The 14071-nt window shown below is 35.6% G+C and overlaps 1 protein-coding gene across 1 annotated transcript; it reads left to right on the top strand.

Annotated features, from left to right (window-relative positions):
- The first annotated feature begins 250 nt into the window (after positions 1-250).
- Positions 251-12449, top strand: LOC117343695 (UPF0047 protein YjbQ-like). The gene is made up of 7 exons (XM_033906164.1): positions 251-416; positions 3522-3556; positions 4562-4581; positions 5124-5163; positions 5440-5481; positions 9130-9247; positions 10478-12449. Exons 1-7 carry the CDS (start codon positions 260-262, stop codon positions 10519-10521), a joined length of 456 nt encoding a protein of 151 aa, XP_033762055.1. The 5' UTR covers positions 251-259; the 3' UTR covers positions 10522-12449.
- The last annotated feature ends 1622 nt before the right edge of the window (positions 12450-14071 follow it).

Genomic DNA, 14071 nt, shown 5'->3' with positions numbered 1-14071 from the left:
TACCTAATTTTAATCTAGCTCTCCAAAACGTCTGAAAATGTGATGTAGAGGGACCTGGGAATTTGTTACAGCCTTTGTGTATTTGGATATTACCTAGAGTACATCACTGGGACCTGAGATTTTTTTAAAGTGGCGATCATACAGCTATCAATGATAAATTATGCAACGCCTTGTTGAAAAGCGATACACGTGCGCTATACAGGCCCGTTAGTCCTCTTGTTCTCTAAAACGTTTGAATGACTCCGATGCCAGGAACAATATGGCGGTTACAAGTAAAGGTTATCAAGGCACCGTCTGGTTCCAGAGGGAATTCGCTGTTCCTTCTAAAAAGAGAGGATGTCATCTCCTTACAGACGAAGTACTAGCTAATGTTCCGGAAATAGCAAACATCAAAATCGGGCTACTTAACCTGCATAGTTAGTATACCCGAAAAAAACGTATACATATCCAGGGACATGTGCAGATCAGCTTTATCTGTTTATTTATCAGTTCAATCGTTTCTCTTGATAATATGAATGAAGGCAAAGCCTTAGAAGAGCGCAGCTATGACAGTAATCACTCACCGTTAATCATTAAAGTTTATGAACATGTACGTGTATACTTGGACATATCGCAGTGTGTATATACTACCACATTTTAGAAATTCAGACTCATTTCTTTTTTTTTTGGGGGGGGGGGGGGGGGGGGGGGGGGAGGGTCTTAACTTAAAAGAATGACACACAAAATATGCTACAAACTAGGCCAAAATATAAGAGGTGATTATACCCTCCCCCCATTTAAAAAAATCTAAATCTAAACGTGTAAACACATTGTAACATAAACTATGTATTACATCTATACATCTGTACATCTATACATAGGCCTATATCAGCTGAAATTCTTATTGTTTGTCCTGATGTGACTTTCATTGTCTTAATTACTTTGCATTGTCTGATTCCAAGCGATCGTACATATTATATCCGTGATGACATGTGCACTGAATAATGACATCAGTATTCTACTGCCATATTTCATATGTTACTAAAAACGTAAAAGGGCAGACAATGCAACAATATTCCCATGATAAATATAACAGGAAAGCGAATATATTGACTCCAAGAGGGATTGAACCCGCGACCCTCTGCTTACTGGTCCGTCGCTCTACCGAATAAGCTTAAGGGAAATTTCCCCACTTGAAATCACTATGTACACTATTTACAATTAAAACCTGCCTCACTATTCCTCACTTTTCAAACGTGTTTGCCCCGAACACACATTAACCCAGGTTTTATCCCCGACGAATCCTCTCATTTCCCTATAGCTTGCACTTGGAGTGGTCAACCGATGTAACAGAAACGCAAGTAGTGTGCCCCCACCGGGATGGAGCCCGCGACCACTGCATGGCTTAAATGGTCAGCTGCTTTACTGACTGAGCTAAAGGAAGCTGGAAGGCAATCGTATCAATAAACTAGTTACAATCAAAACTTGCGAGGTATATCTATATCATCTTTTATTTTATGCATCTGTTGGGTTTTGGTTTTGTTTTTAGGTTAAAGCATGGACATATATTAGTGTGTGTATATCTAAGTCCGTGGTTGAAGTAACAAGAAGCAAAATCACTCGCTTAGACTATTATTTGAGATATTTTATAAGCATGATATTTTATTAAGAAAATACAAGTTTTGATGAAATTTTATGATAAAAAAAAAATGCAGCAACTACTACAGTTAATACAATCTATACCCACTTTGGGTACAAATACAGAAGTTATTCGTTTCCCGTAAAATATCACATATTTCACAGAAATCTGGACTACGAAAAACTCGTAAAATATATGCGCTGAGAAAGCGCGGGAATCAGTGGCATAATCTTTGACGTTGAATTCTTATGACGTCACGCTTGACGACAATACAACACCATTCGGTGTTCAACTCAGTAATATTTCAGGGTTTTCGGTTGTAACCTGGAAAGTTGTGCTTACAATGCTGTTATCTAATGATAATGCAATTAAAAACTGTTCTATTTAACGCACATATGCAGCAAAATAACCTCTTATTCTACGCTCGCATCCAATTTGATCAGCACCGAAACTTGGAGGGTTCCGATTTAGGTAACCAACGAAATATCTCAAGCCAATCTAATTCGCAAAATACATTTACCTCGTCCGTTAAAAGAAAAATAGAAATGGTAGCTTTTAAATGAATCAGGCCTTTGACATGGGTTGTGTGGATATTTCAAGAATTAAGTAATTTGAACTAACTTTCAGTTATTTGTTTCGACGAGAGAGAAATCTTTCAGATCTCGTCGTGTAGGGAACGAGATTTCAAACATGGCCGCCTCTACTGGAGGCGCGCAATTTTTCCCGCGGGACACGATTTCAAAGTGGAAGGGGTATAGAATTGATTGAAAATATAGCTTATACACCTGTTGTCTGAAAGAGAGCTTCGCTCTTGCGCCCTTCAGGCGCGATGAGCTGCGCTCTTATGAACTGACGCTGTTGCCCTGATGACATGCTGTTATATTGATATACATTTTTAGGTCACCTGAGACGAAGTCTCAAGTGACCTATTCTAATCGCCTTTTATCCGTCGTCTTCCGTCGTGCGTTGTGCGTCCGTAAACTTTTTACATTTTCGACTTCTTCTCCAAAACCACTGAACAAAATTCAATGAAATTTCGCAGAAAGTTTCTATGGCTGAAGGTCAACCAAAATTGTGAATTATATGGTCTCCCCCCCCCCCCCCCCCCCCCCAAGGTGCCTGAGGGGTGGGGCCAAAAAGGGTCAAATTGACTAAAACTTCAAAAATCTTCTTCTCTACTCTCTCATTTGGTAGAATCAAAAACTCTACATAGATGGAAGGTCCTTATGGTGTTTTACCAAAACTGTGAATTTTATTACCCTGGGGTTTCATGTTTGCCCCCTGGGGAGGGCGTTAACTTTACTATAGTTTATATAGGGAAATCACATTTTTGGCTATTATTTGTTGGATTTGTATTGGAATTTATTCAAACCTGGTTAACATCATCAGCGTTGGATAACAGTTTGATAGTACACATATGTTGGCCCTGACTGACCTCCAGGGGCTGACGGGCGGGGCTAAAAAGTGTCAAATTGACTGAAATTTCAAAATCTTATTCTCAATACCTATATAAGATAGAATCAAAAACTTTTCATATTCATAGAAGGAATGGTTTTATGGTGTTTTGCTTGAATTGTGAATTTCATGACCCTGGGGTTTCACATTTGCCCCTTGGGAGAGGGTAAACTTTGCGATAGTTTATATAGGGAATTCATATCTTTGACAATCATTTGTTTTATGTCTATTGGAATTCATTTTAACTTTCTTAAAATTATCAGCAAGGGATGACAGCTTAATATGCACATGTTGGCCCTGACTGACCCCAAGGACTGATGAGTGGGGCAAAAAAGGGTCAATTAAATTAACTGAAATATTTCAAATCTCAGGTGACCGTTAAGGCCCGTTGGGCCTCTTGTTGTATGTACATTGTTTTTAACTAGGCCTACAATATTTTTACTTTCAGTAAAGCACACATCAGCCAGTCTGTGTTTAAATGAGGTATGTACACTTTGAAAGATAAATTTAATTGGTCGGAGATTCCTAATCACAATATCTTTACAAATTTAAATTTCAGTAGTATCTGCTCAATAACTAATTTTATACACTAAAACTCATGAACAAACTTCCACTGTATTTCATTTATAATTTATGATAATTACATCTTTTTATTTATATTACATTTCTCTTGGAGACAATCCAGCAGCAGATGATTAGGTGTGTAGGGATTGACCTACAAAATGTAGCACGAGCTTCCTCTGGCCCTGACACCATGCCTACACCAGACTGAGACATGGTGTCAGGGCCAGAGGAAACTCAGGTTAGGATTGACCCAACCAGCTGTTTCTGTATTACAAATATTTAATAACAAATGAAAAAGATATTATAGTTTGTAACTTGTGGAAACATCAATTTCGAGTTCCGTGTTATATATTTATACTTATGATTTGTTTTGACATAACTCCAGGTATGTCAAATAATATAAATGACATAACATTGTAACATAATAATACTGTCATATATATTGATAAATTGAAGCTAAAATGAAAATTTTACTTGAGGACCCCTTTGAAAATAAACTGTTCTCCAGCTTTTATGGGCTATCCTTGGTAGAAACTAAAATATATCAGTATTTGGTGCTAATTTTTCTGATAGTTCTGTGATATGTACCTTTATGTAATATGTACTTAATTATGAAATCAGTGACAATTGTAAACTACTTGACCATTCTTTTACCTAAACAAATATCAGTATTATTAGCATTAACTACAGTTTTTAAAGTGTGGATTAATGTCTCATTCTTTTAATAAAACAATGTTGCTTTTTGTGTGTGATGTAATTTCTGTTTCAAGTATATTGTAAACTATCTCATATTGGGATTTGCTTGTACATCAAATGAATCATTTACATGTAAATTGTTCTTTGTGTGTCCTCTAATCTTATGTTTCTGTTTGAAAACAATTTCTTCTGCTCATATCTAATAAAATCTGTATTGTTTCCCCACAGAACTGGGACCCAGATGTCAGGTAAGTTAGGTTAGATTTAATATTGACTAATGTTACCAAGGTAAACATCCTATCAGCAGCTATGGCCGTTTAAGAATGGACTCCCTGTGTACAATATGCATGCGTGTGATGACTGTACATGTGTTTACAGAGGCTACCATAACAAAATCCAACCAATAAACATCATTTCATGGTGCTGAAAATTTCTTATAAATATGCAATCAAGAACAGGTAAACTTAGTTTCCTATTTGAAACTCCTGAAACATTGTACATAACATGTACATTTTTATGACAAGTAACTGTCAGTTTCAAAATCTGAACTAGAATCTCCCGTTAACTTCAGTAAAATTGTCAAATATTGATCCCAAAGTGAAGTTTTTATTGTATGTATTTTTCCATGAAAATGAGTTAATCGCAATACATTATGTTGTAATAAGATTTTAAGTAGCAAAATGATTTAATGTAGGTGACATAAGAAGGTTTTCATAACATGAGATTTGTAGATTTTCCTTCAATCTTCAGCAGAACTTTCCTTCATGGTTCCTATATTATTTATTTGCAGAGTCGATATGGAAATGATGCTTAACAAACTGGTACCTGATGTAAGTAAAGTGATTTTTTGGCCCCAATGACCTTCACAGTGTTGATAGGTCTTTTAGAATTAACGACTAACTGACTAACTAGGATATTCCAGTGTTAAGAAAGTTATGGGAAAATATGCTGTAATGTGCTGTAGTTATTTCCCTTAGAATATTTACTTCTCGCTATTAAACAGGTGATTAATTCAATCAAGCAAGTTTTTTTGGATCATTTAGCATGGAGAATTTAATGTCTCTCTCATCATTTCCTTGAAGTGTAAATTGTATTTCTTTTGACAGAGTACACCTTTCAAACACTCCTGCGAAGGTCCTGACGATATGGTAAGAATATGTTTTAAGACAAAAATCTTATATTGATATTTTTGACTATCAAAACAATTAATAGCAGAGTTTTTCATACCAATCAATATCCATTTGTTGTCTGTCCTAACATATGTAGTTATATATACAAATGTACATTGTAAGTTTGTCTTTAATAATGTGTTTTTTAGCCCACCATCATCAGATGGTGGGCTATTCAAATCGCCCTGCGTCCGTGGTCCGTCGTCCGTCCGTCCGTCCCTCCGGACGTCCGTCCGTCCGTCAGTCCCTCTGTTTGGGACCAATCTGAAAAAAACATGGCCGACAGGCAGCCATCTTGGATTTTGACGATTGAAGTTTGTTATCTCTATTTCTGAGAAAGTATCGAAGGGATCTTTCTCAAATTTCATATGTAGGTTCCCCTTGGTGCCTATTTATGCATATTACATTTTGGGACCGATCGGAAAACAACATGGCCGACAGGCAGCCATCTTGGATTTTGACAATTGAAGTTTGTTATCTCTATTTCTGAGAAAGTATTGAAGGGATCTTTCTCAAATTTCATATGTAGGTTCCCCTTGGCGCCTTGTTATGCATATTGCATTTTGGGACCAATCGGAAAACAACATGGCCGACAGGCAGCCATCTTGGATTTTGACAATTGGAGTTTGTTATCGCTATTTCTGAAAATGTACTGAAGAGATCTTTCTAAAATTTCATATGCAGGTTCCCGTCTGTGCCTAGTTATGCATATTGCATTTTGGGACCAATCTGAAAACAACATGGCCGACAGGCAGCCATCTTGGATTTTGACAATTGAAATTTGTTATCGCTATTTCTGAGAAAGTACCGAAGGGATCTTTCTCAAATTTCATATGTAGTTTCCCTTTGGTGCCTTGTTATGTATATTGCGTTTTGGGATTGATTGGAAAACAACATGGCCGATAGGCAGCCATCTTGGATTTTGACAATTGAAGTTTGTTATCGCTATTTCTGAGAAAATACTGAAGGGATCTTTCTCAAATTTCATATGCAGGTTCCCCTCAGTGCCTAGTTTTGCATATTGCATTTTGGGACGATCAGAAAACAACATGGCCGACAGGCGGCCATCTTGGATTTTGATAATTGAAGATTTGTTATCGCTATTTCTGTGAAAGTACTCGAAGGGATCTTTCTCAAATTTCATATGTAGGTTCCCCTTGGTGCCTATTTATGCATATTACATTTTGGGACCAATCGGAAAACAACATGGCCGACAGGCAGCCATCTTGGATTTTGACAATTGAAGTTTGTTATCTCTATTTCTGAGAAAGTATTTAAGGGATCTTTCTCAAATTTCATATGTAGGTTCCCCTTGGCGCCTTGTTATGCATATTGCATTTTGGGACCAATCGGAAAACAACATGGCCGACAGGCAGCCATCTTTGATTTTGACAATTGGAGTTTGTTATCGCTATTTCTGAAAATGTACTGAAGAGATCTTTCTAGAATTTCATATGCAGGTTCCCGTCTGTGCCTAGTTATGCATATTGCATTTTGGGACCAATCTGAAAACAACATGGCCGACAGGCAGCCATCTTTGATTTTGACAATTGAAATTTGTTATCGCTATTTCTGAGAAAGTGCCAAAGGGATCTTTCTCAAATTTCATATGCAGGTTCCCCTCAGTGCCTAGTTATGCATATTGCATTTTGGGATCGATCGGAAAACAACATGGCCGACAGGCAGCCATTTTGGATTTTGACAATTGAAGTTTGTTATCGCTATTTCTCAGAAAGTACTGAAGGGATCTTTCTGAAATTTCATATGTATGTTCCCTTTGGTGCCTAGTTATGCATATTGCATTTTGGGACCGATCAGAAAACAATATGGCCGACAGGCAGCCATCTTGGATTTTGATAATTGAAGATTTGTTATCGCTATTTCTGTGAAAGTACTCAAGGGATCTTTCTGAAATTTCATATGCAGGTTCCTCTTGGTGCCTGGTTATGCATATTGCATTTTGAGACCAATCGGAAAACAACATAGCCGACAGGCAGCCATTTTGGATTTTGACAATTGAAGTTTGTTATCGCTATTTCTCAGAAAGTACTGAAGGGATCTTTCTGAAATTTCATATGCAGGTTCCCCTCAGTGCCTAGTTATGCATATTGCATTTTGAGACTAATCAGAAAACAAGATAGCCGACAGGCAGCCATCTTGGATTTTGACAATTGAAGTTTGTTATCGCTATTTCTCAGAAAGTAATGAAGGGATCTTTTTAAAATTTCATATGCAGGTTCCCGTCTGTGCCTAGTTATGCATATTGCATTTTGAGATTAATCAGAAAACAACATAGCCGACAGGCAGCCATCTTGGATTTTGACAATTGAAGTTTGTTATCGCTATTTCTGTGAAAGTACTGAAGGGATCTTTTTCAAATTTCATATGTAGGTTCCCCTCAGTGCCTAGTTTTGCATATTGGGACCAATACGAAAACAACATGGCCGACAGACAGCCATTATAGCTAAATCTTAAATTCTATATATAGGTTCCCCTTGTTTGAAAAGTACTAGAGGGCTGTTTCTGAATTTACACAGATAAGTAAGACTTAGAGGAAGGGAAAAGTAGAGAAAAGATCAATCTGACATGGAACTTATAAAGATCATTCAATGGTGGGCGCCAAGATCCCTCTGGGATCTCTTGTTACATTGCGAGTTTGTCTTTAATAATGTGTTTTTTACATTGTAAGTTTTAAGAGAATCAAATAACTCAGCCTCAGTGGTACTTAGTGTTGTATCTGACCAGGTGTTATATAAAAACCAGTTAATTAGAGAAGCCAGCGGTCTGGAAATTATATGTTACTGTGGACAGATTTGCTGCAATTATTCAAATTTTATCGAAACTTTTTTTTCAATTTTAACAAGATTTCATTTACTTTCAATATGTCAAATGGATTAGACATCAGGCCAAGCCTATGTAATTCCTTTCCAAATCATTACAATCAAAATTTATATCTACTGTTACAAGTAAGGGAGATAATTTCAATTTATTTTTTTATGTAAAAGAAATTCATTATATCAATTATTGTCATACCATTAATGCAGATTTATTGATGAGCTACTACACAGATTCTGTGGGAAACAGGTCATGAAGTCTCTGTGTATAAAAACATTGAGCGTTTACCCAACAGAGATGCATGTCAATTCATCAGTAACTCTAAAGGTATTTCGTATTAGGACTCTAAAGGTATTTCGTATTAGGACTCTAAAGGTATTTCGTATTAGGACTCTAAAGGTATTTCGTATTAGGACTCTAAAGGTATTTCGTATTAGGACTCTAAAGGTATTTCGTATTAGGACTCTAAAGGTATTTTGTATTAGGACTCTAAAGGTATTTCGTATTAGGAGAGTTTTAGTTTGTAGGATAAATTTTACTCAATGTTTTGAGTTCACTCATATAATATATTAAGTATAATGTGATTATAAATCAGTATTATAATCTACCTAAAGCTATTGTTGTCACATAACAATATCCGTCCAGTCAGTCAAAAATTGATATTATCGTTGTTTAATTATAATTTTAGTACATTAGCCTGATTTACATCAAAAGTAGATATATAATGTTAACTGTAAACTGTCATGTGGTTAAATTATGACGTTTCTTCACAATCTCTCATTTTTCTTTCAGCCAGCACATGTCAAAGCTGCATTTCTTGGTGCTTCTGTTAATGTTCCACTAACGGATGGAAAGCTTAACCTGGGCACTTGGCAGGGAATCTGGTTGTGTGAACATCGAAATCACGCAGGTAGTGTTAAAAAAAATGGATACATGAGCTGTTGTATCTTGTATTAATGTATAATTTATTCATGAATTATTTATCAAATTGCAAAGTAATGTTGAAAAGTAAAAAGTTATAAGGGAGATAACTCATACCTAGCTATTGTGAAAATGATGACTATTTGTTGTTGATTTAGAATCAAATACTATGATTCAATCATCATTGATGACTAGGGACACATTCCCAGCCTGTGATGTAATTGAATGTGTAGGTATCGAGTACCTGTGCACTTTTTTTATTTCCTTTAAAGAAGTGTTCAAAATTTTTTGTGATAAAATGTACTGGTGTACTCCGTAAAATGATCAAATATATAGAAGTGCAAATGAAAAACTACATATAGGTAGAATTGGAAAACTTCAAATAAAGAAAATGGATGGTTGAGAGACATTTTTGTCAGTTATTTGGTAGTGATATGAGAGAGAAAGACTCTTTCATTATGTGTGTATGTAGGATAGGGATATTCCACCCTCGGAATCACAAAATATGGTAAAACCACAGGAAAGCCTCGGGTTTCACCACATTTTGTTTCCCTTAGGTTGAATATCCTATCCTACCTACTCGCATATGAAAGAGTCCCATAATATCACATACTTCACAGGGTGAGCCCGGGGTTGTTATAGGGACGGGATGAATCAACCTCACACAGGTTAGGGAAGGACAGCTGCGCGCGCATGGCTCAAGCTTATACCGTAAAAACTCGTGTAATTTCGTGAAATAAAGTTTACAGTTGGGGGTGCGCAAATTATATAGGTAGAGACGTTTTCAAGTTTTCAAAAAATAGTCCATTCTCAATGCCCGCCATCTTGGAAAACAACAAAAATTCCCGTTAGGAACTTGAAGATTAATAAACATACACACAGCAATTTATTCTTGTTAAATATGTCGGATAATGAAGTGATGTATAGCTACCTACTATATGTGTTGATATTTGAGTTAATTAGGGATTCAACACAATTAAATAGAAATCAGTTCTGGATAAACGTAACTAAAGATGATGCAACAGCGCCATACTCAAGTCTTCAAAGTTAATATTGATTTTCACAAATTCCTTATAAAAAGGAGCTAGTACCTTGTATTGACATGACCTTTTGTTAAGTATTTTCAGGTGAAATTGAAATGTAAGATTGAGTATCAATCAGATGTACATTTGTATTTTGGTTAAGTTTATAAATAAATGTTAATTTAATTTCATTACAGGAAAAAGAAATCTGGTTGCTACAGTACAAGGAGCATTGAAATAATACAGAATATAATGAAGAACTTTTATTGTGACAATGGAACATTTATTGTAAAGTTGCGAAAACAATCCAATGTGGTTTGCTTTTTGTTAATGGCCAGTGCTTCCAGAATCTTACAAACCATGCCCGATTTTGATGGTGTTTCCTGCGTAATGATACGTAACAACCTTGTGAACAGTTCTAAAGTTTGGTGTTTTCTGCAATGGTAAATGCCTAGACTTTAACTGCTTACCATTAGGCTGATAACCTCGATCTGATGTAAATGAAACTTTTGATGCCACTTTTTCACAACTTCTGGGCAAACGTTTGTGATACATGAATGAATGATATGGTGTTCTAAAATCATATTTTAAGTAATGATATATTTTATGATATTTGTTCTATCTTTGACATGCTAAATCTCTGGTCTATTTTAGAATGAATGCTACCATACACATTATACATGTGATTTCTATTAGAGATAATATATGCTAACTTTCAGGTTAGACCTGGGATTTGTGTCGTATTAAAGGATTTAACAGGCAAGCTTCTGTCTACATTGTTCACATGGTTTCTTGGTTAGAGTAAACCGTATGTGGTGTATACCTTAGGCTTACATTTGATACCTGTCATTTGTGTAGAGTTAAGGATGTATGCTACCTTACACACAATACCTGTCATTTGTGTAGAGTTAAGGACGTATACTACCTTACACACGATACCTGTCATTTGTGTAGAGTTAAGGACGTATACTACCTTACACACGATACCTGTCATTTGTGTAGAGTTAAGGACGTATACTACCTTACACACGATACCTGTTATTTGTTGTAGAGTTAAGGATGTATGCTACCTTACACACGATACCTGTCATTTGTTGTAGAGTTAAGGATGTATGCTACCTTACACACGATACCTGTCATTTGTTGTAGAGTTAAGGATGTATGCTACCTTACACTTGATACTTGTCATTTGTTGTAGAGTTAAGGATGTATGCTACCTTACACACAATATATGTAACCTGTCATATGTTGTAGAGTTAAGGATGTATGCTACCTTACACACGATACCTGTCATTTGTGTAGAGTTAAGGATGTATACTACCTTACACTTGATACTTGTCATTTGTTGTAGAGTTAAGGATGTATGCTACCTTACACACAATACCTGTAATTTGTGTAGAGTTAAGGACGTATACTACCTTACACACGATACTTGTCATTTGTTGTAGAGTTAAGGATGTATGCTACCTTACACATGATGCCTGTCATTTGTGTAGAGCTAAGGATGTATACTACCTTACACACAATACCTGTCATTTGTTGTAGAGTTAAGGATGTATGCTACCTTACACATGATGCCTGTCATTTGTGTAGAGCTAAGGATGTATACTACATCTTGTGCACGATACTTGTCATTTGTTTTTTAGTTAAGGTGTATGCTTCATTACACGTGATTCTTGTGATTAGTTTTAGAGTTAAGGATATATGCTACCTTATGCATGATACTGTCATTTGTTGTAGAGTTAAGGATGTATACTACCTTACACATGATGCCTGTCATTTGTTGTAGAGTTAATGACATATGCTACCTTACATACGGTACCTGTCATTTGTTGTTGAGTTAAGGCTGTATGCTACCTTGCAAATGATACTTGTTATTTGTTGTAGAGTTAAGGACGTATGCTACATTTCATGTATTTGTGTAGTTTATGCTACCTTTCACAAATATACCTGGCAGTTTGTTTTAGGGTGAAGGATATTATGCATTTATGGCCCTGGATGCAGGGTAATATGAAGGTTCGTATTTCCCGAGGGCTTGCCCGAGGGAAATATGAGAGCTTTGGGTAAATAAACCTTCATATTACCTTGCATCCAGGGCCATAAATTGTTTATTATACCGAAAAATAATCAGTAATGATAATAATAATAAACAGAAGATTTTATTACAAACATGTGTGATCTCAGTTGCTCAATTTATACGATTCCAAGTCCAGGTGTTATTGTCAGTTTCTTTTAAAAACTCTTGGAAACAGTTGCAGTGTACATTTATTGATAGTTTTGTGTTCTGAGCAGTCTCGTTTTGCAGAATTTTATCTTCAAATGGATGAAAAAGTTCTGTTCTTCAGCCATTTGTAAACAACTGGAAGGGAGACAACTCTGTGCAACAGAATATGATGGTTGCCATGGGGGCATTCGCTCCGGGGAGATATGATGTTTTATTTCCCTGGCTCATGTGGCTGAGGGAAATATGATGTTTTATTTCTCGGCCACGTGATGTGTTTTGGCTAATCACAGGCACTGTTTTAAACATGAGGTATAATAAACCTGTCTATATACATGAAGTGCATACATTACACATCATACCTATTTATGTTAGATCTAAGGACATATACTACCTTACACATTATAATGATGGTATTCATGTAACTGTTAAGGATATATGCTACATTACATATCATGCATGGTAGCTATATTTTGTTTTTGTCCAAACCCTGAGTTAAGGAGACCTACCTAATACACATACATGTTATGTGTGATAGTTACCCCCCCTTGAGAAGAAAATTTTCAATTAAATAGAACTAAAAATGAGAAAAATGGATGTAGATGGTTTAGTTATCCCCCTTAGCGTATATTTGGGAAGAAAATTGTCATTTAAATACAACTAAAAATGAAAAAAATGGATGTAGACGCTTTAATTATCCCCCTTAGGGTATATTTGAGAAGAAAATTGTCATTTAAATACAACTAAAAACGAAAAAAAAGGATGTAGACGCTTTAATTATTCCCCTTAGGCTATATTTGAGAAGAAAATTATTATTTAAATACAACTAAAAATAAGAAAAATGGATGTAAATGGTTTAGTTATCCCCCTTAGGGTATATTTGAGAAGAAAATTGTCATTTAAATACATCTAAAAATGAGAAAAAATGGATGTAGATGGTTTAGTATGCACTTAAAGTTAGTTTAATGAGGAATTTAATTGTTTTGAAAATACAGAAATATTCAAACCTGAGCACTAACAATACTGTGCTGTCAAGAAGCTAAGATCAGCCATGTACAATGTAGGAAGATCAAAACAGTGTTAAGATTTCAGCAAAGTCAAAAGGAAAAAAAATCAAATGGAGACTGGACTCCATGTTATGTTTACACCATTTGATCTCGAATAATATTCAATTAATGTTTGAATCCTAGATTAGCTTGTTGATCAATTTCATGTTGGGATGAAGCCAAATAGAATAATTATATATTGATGATTACAAAGTCAGACTGCAGGCAGTATTTTTATTGTTTAGTTGTCTGGATATCTACATACTTTAAAACTATTCTGATCTTGGTTGACTTTTGAAATTTTGTACATTAATGATTTTGCATTAACTCAATATCGATGTAGAGAACAGATACAGCTGGGGCCTCATTTTGTCCTAATATCTTTTCAGAGTATGGACATAGTGTACTTTTGGCTTTTAGATATTATCACAAGTTTCTCCCTATTACAGATTTAAAGATTTTAGTTGCTATAAATTGGCATACATTGGCCAACTCAAATTTTATCACCTAGGCAAATTCAAAGC

Source organism: Pecten maximus, chromosome 15, assembly GCF_902652985.1.
Source record: "Pecten maximus chromosome 15, xPecMax1.1, whole genome shotgun sequence".
NCBI lineage: Eukaryota > Metazoa > Mollusca > Bivalvia > Pectinida > Pectinidae > Pecten > Pecten maximus.
This window is presented reverse-complemented; position numbering and strand designations above follow the sequence as displayed.

What these genes read in the sequence shown, in the direction of transcription:
- LOC117343695 (XM_033906164.1), top strand. Translation starts at nt 260, where the DNA reads ATGGCGGTTACAAGTAAAGGTTATCAAGGCACCGTCTGGTTCCAGAGG. An exon ending in AACTGGGACCCAGATGTCAG is followed by an intron (nt 4,582 to 5,123) that starts GTAAGTTAGGTT and finishes ATTTATTTGCAG; the next exon opens with AGTCGATATGGAAATGATGC. An exon ending in TGAACATCGAAATCACGCAG is followed by an intron (nt 9,248 to 10,477) that starts GTAGTGTTAAAA and finishes ATTTCATTACAG; the next exon opens with GAAAAAGAAATCTGGTTGCT.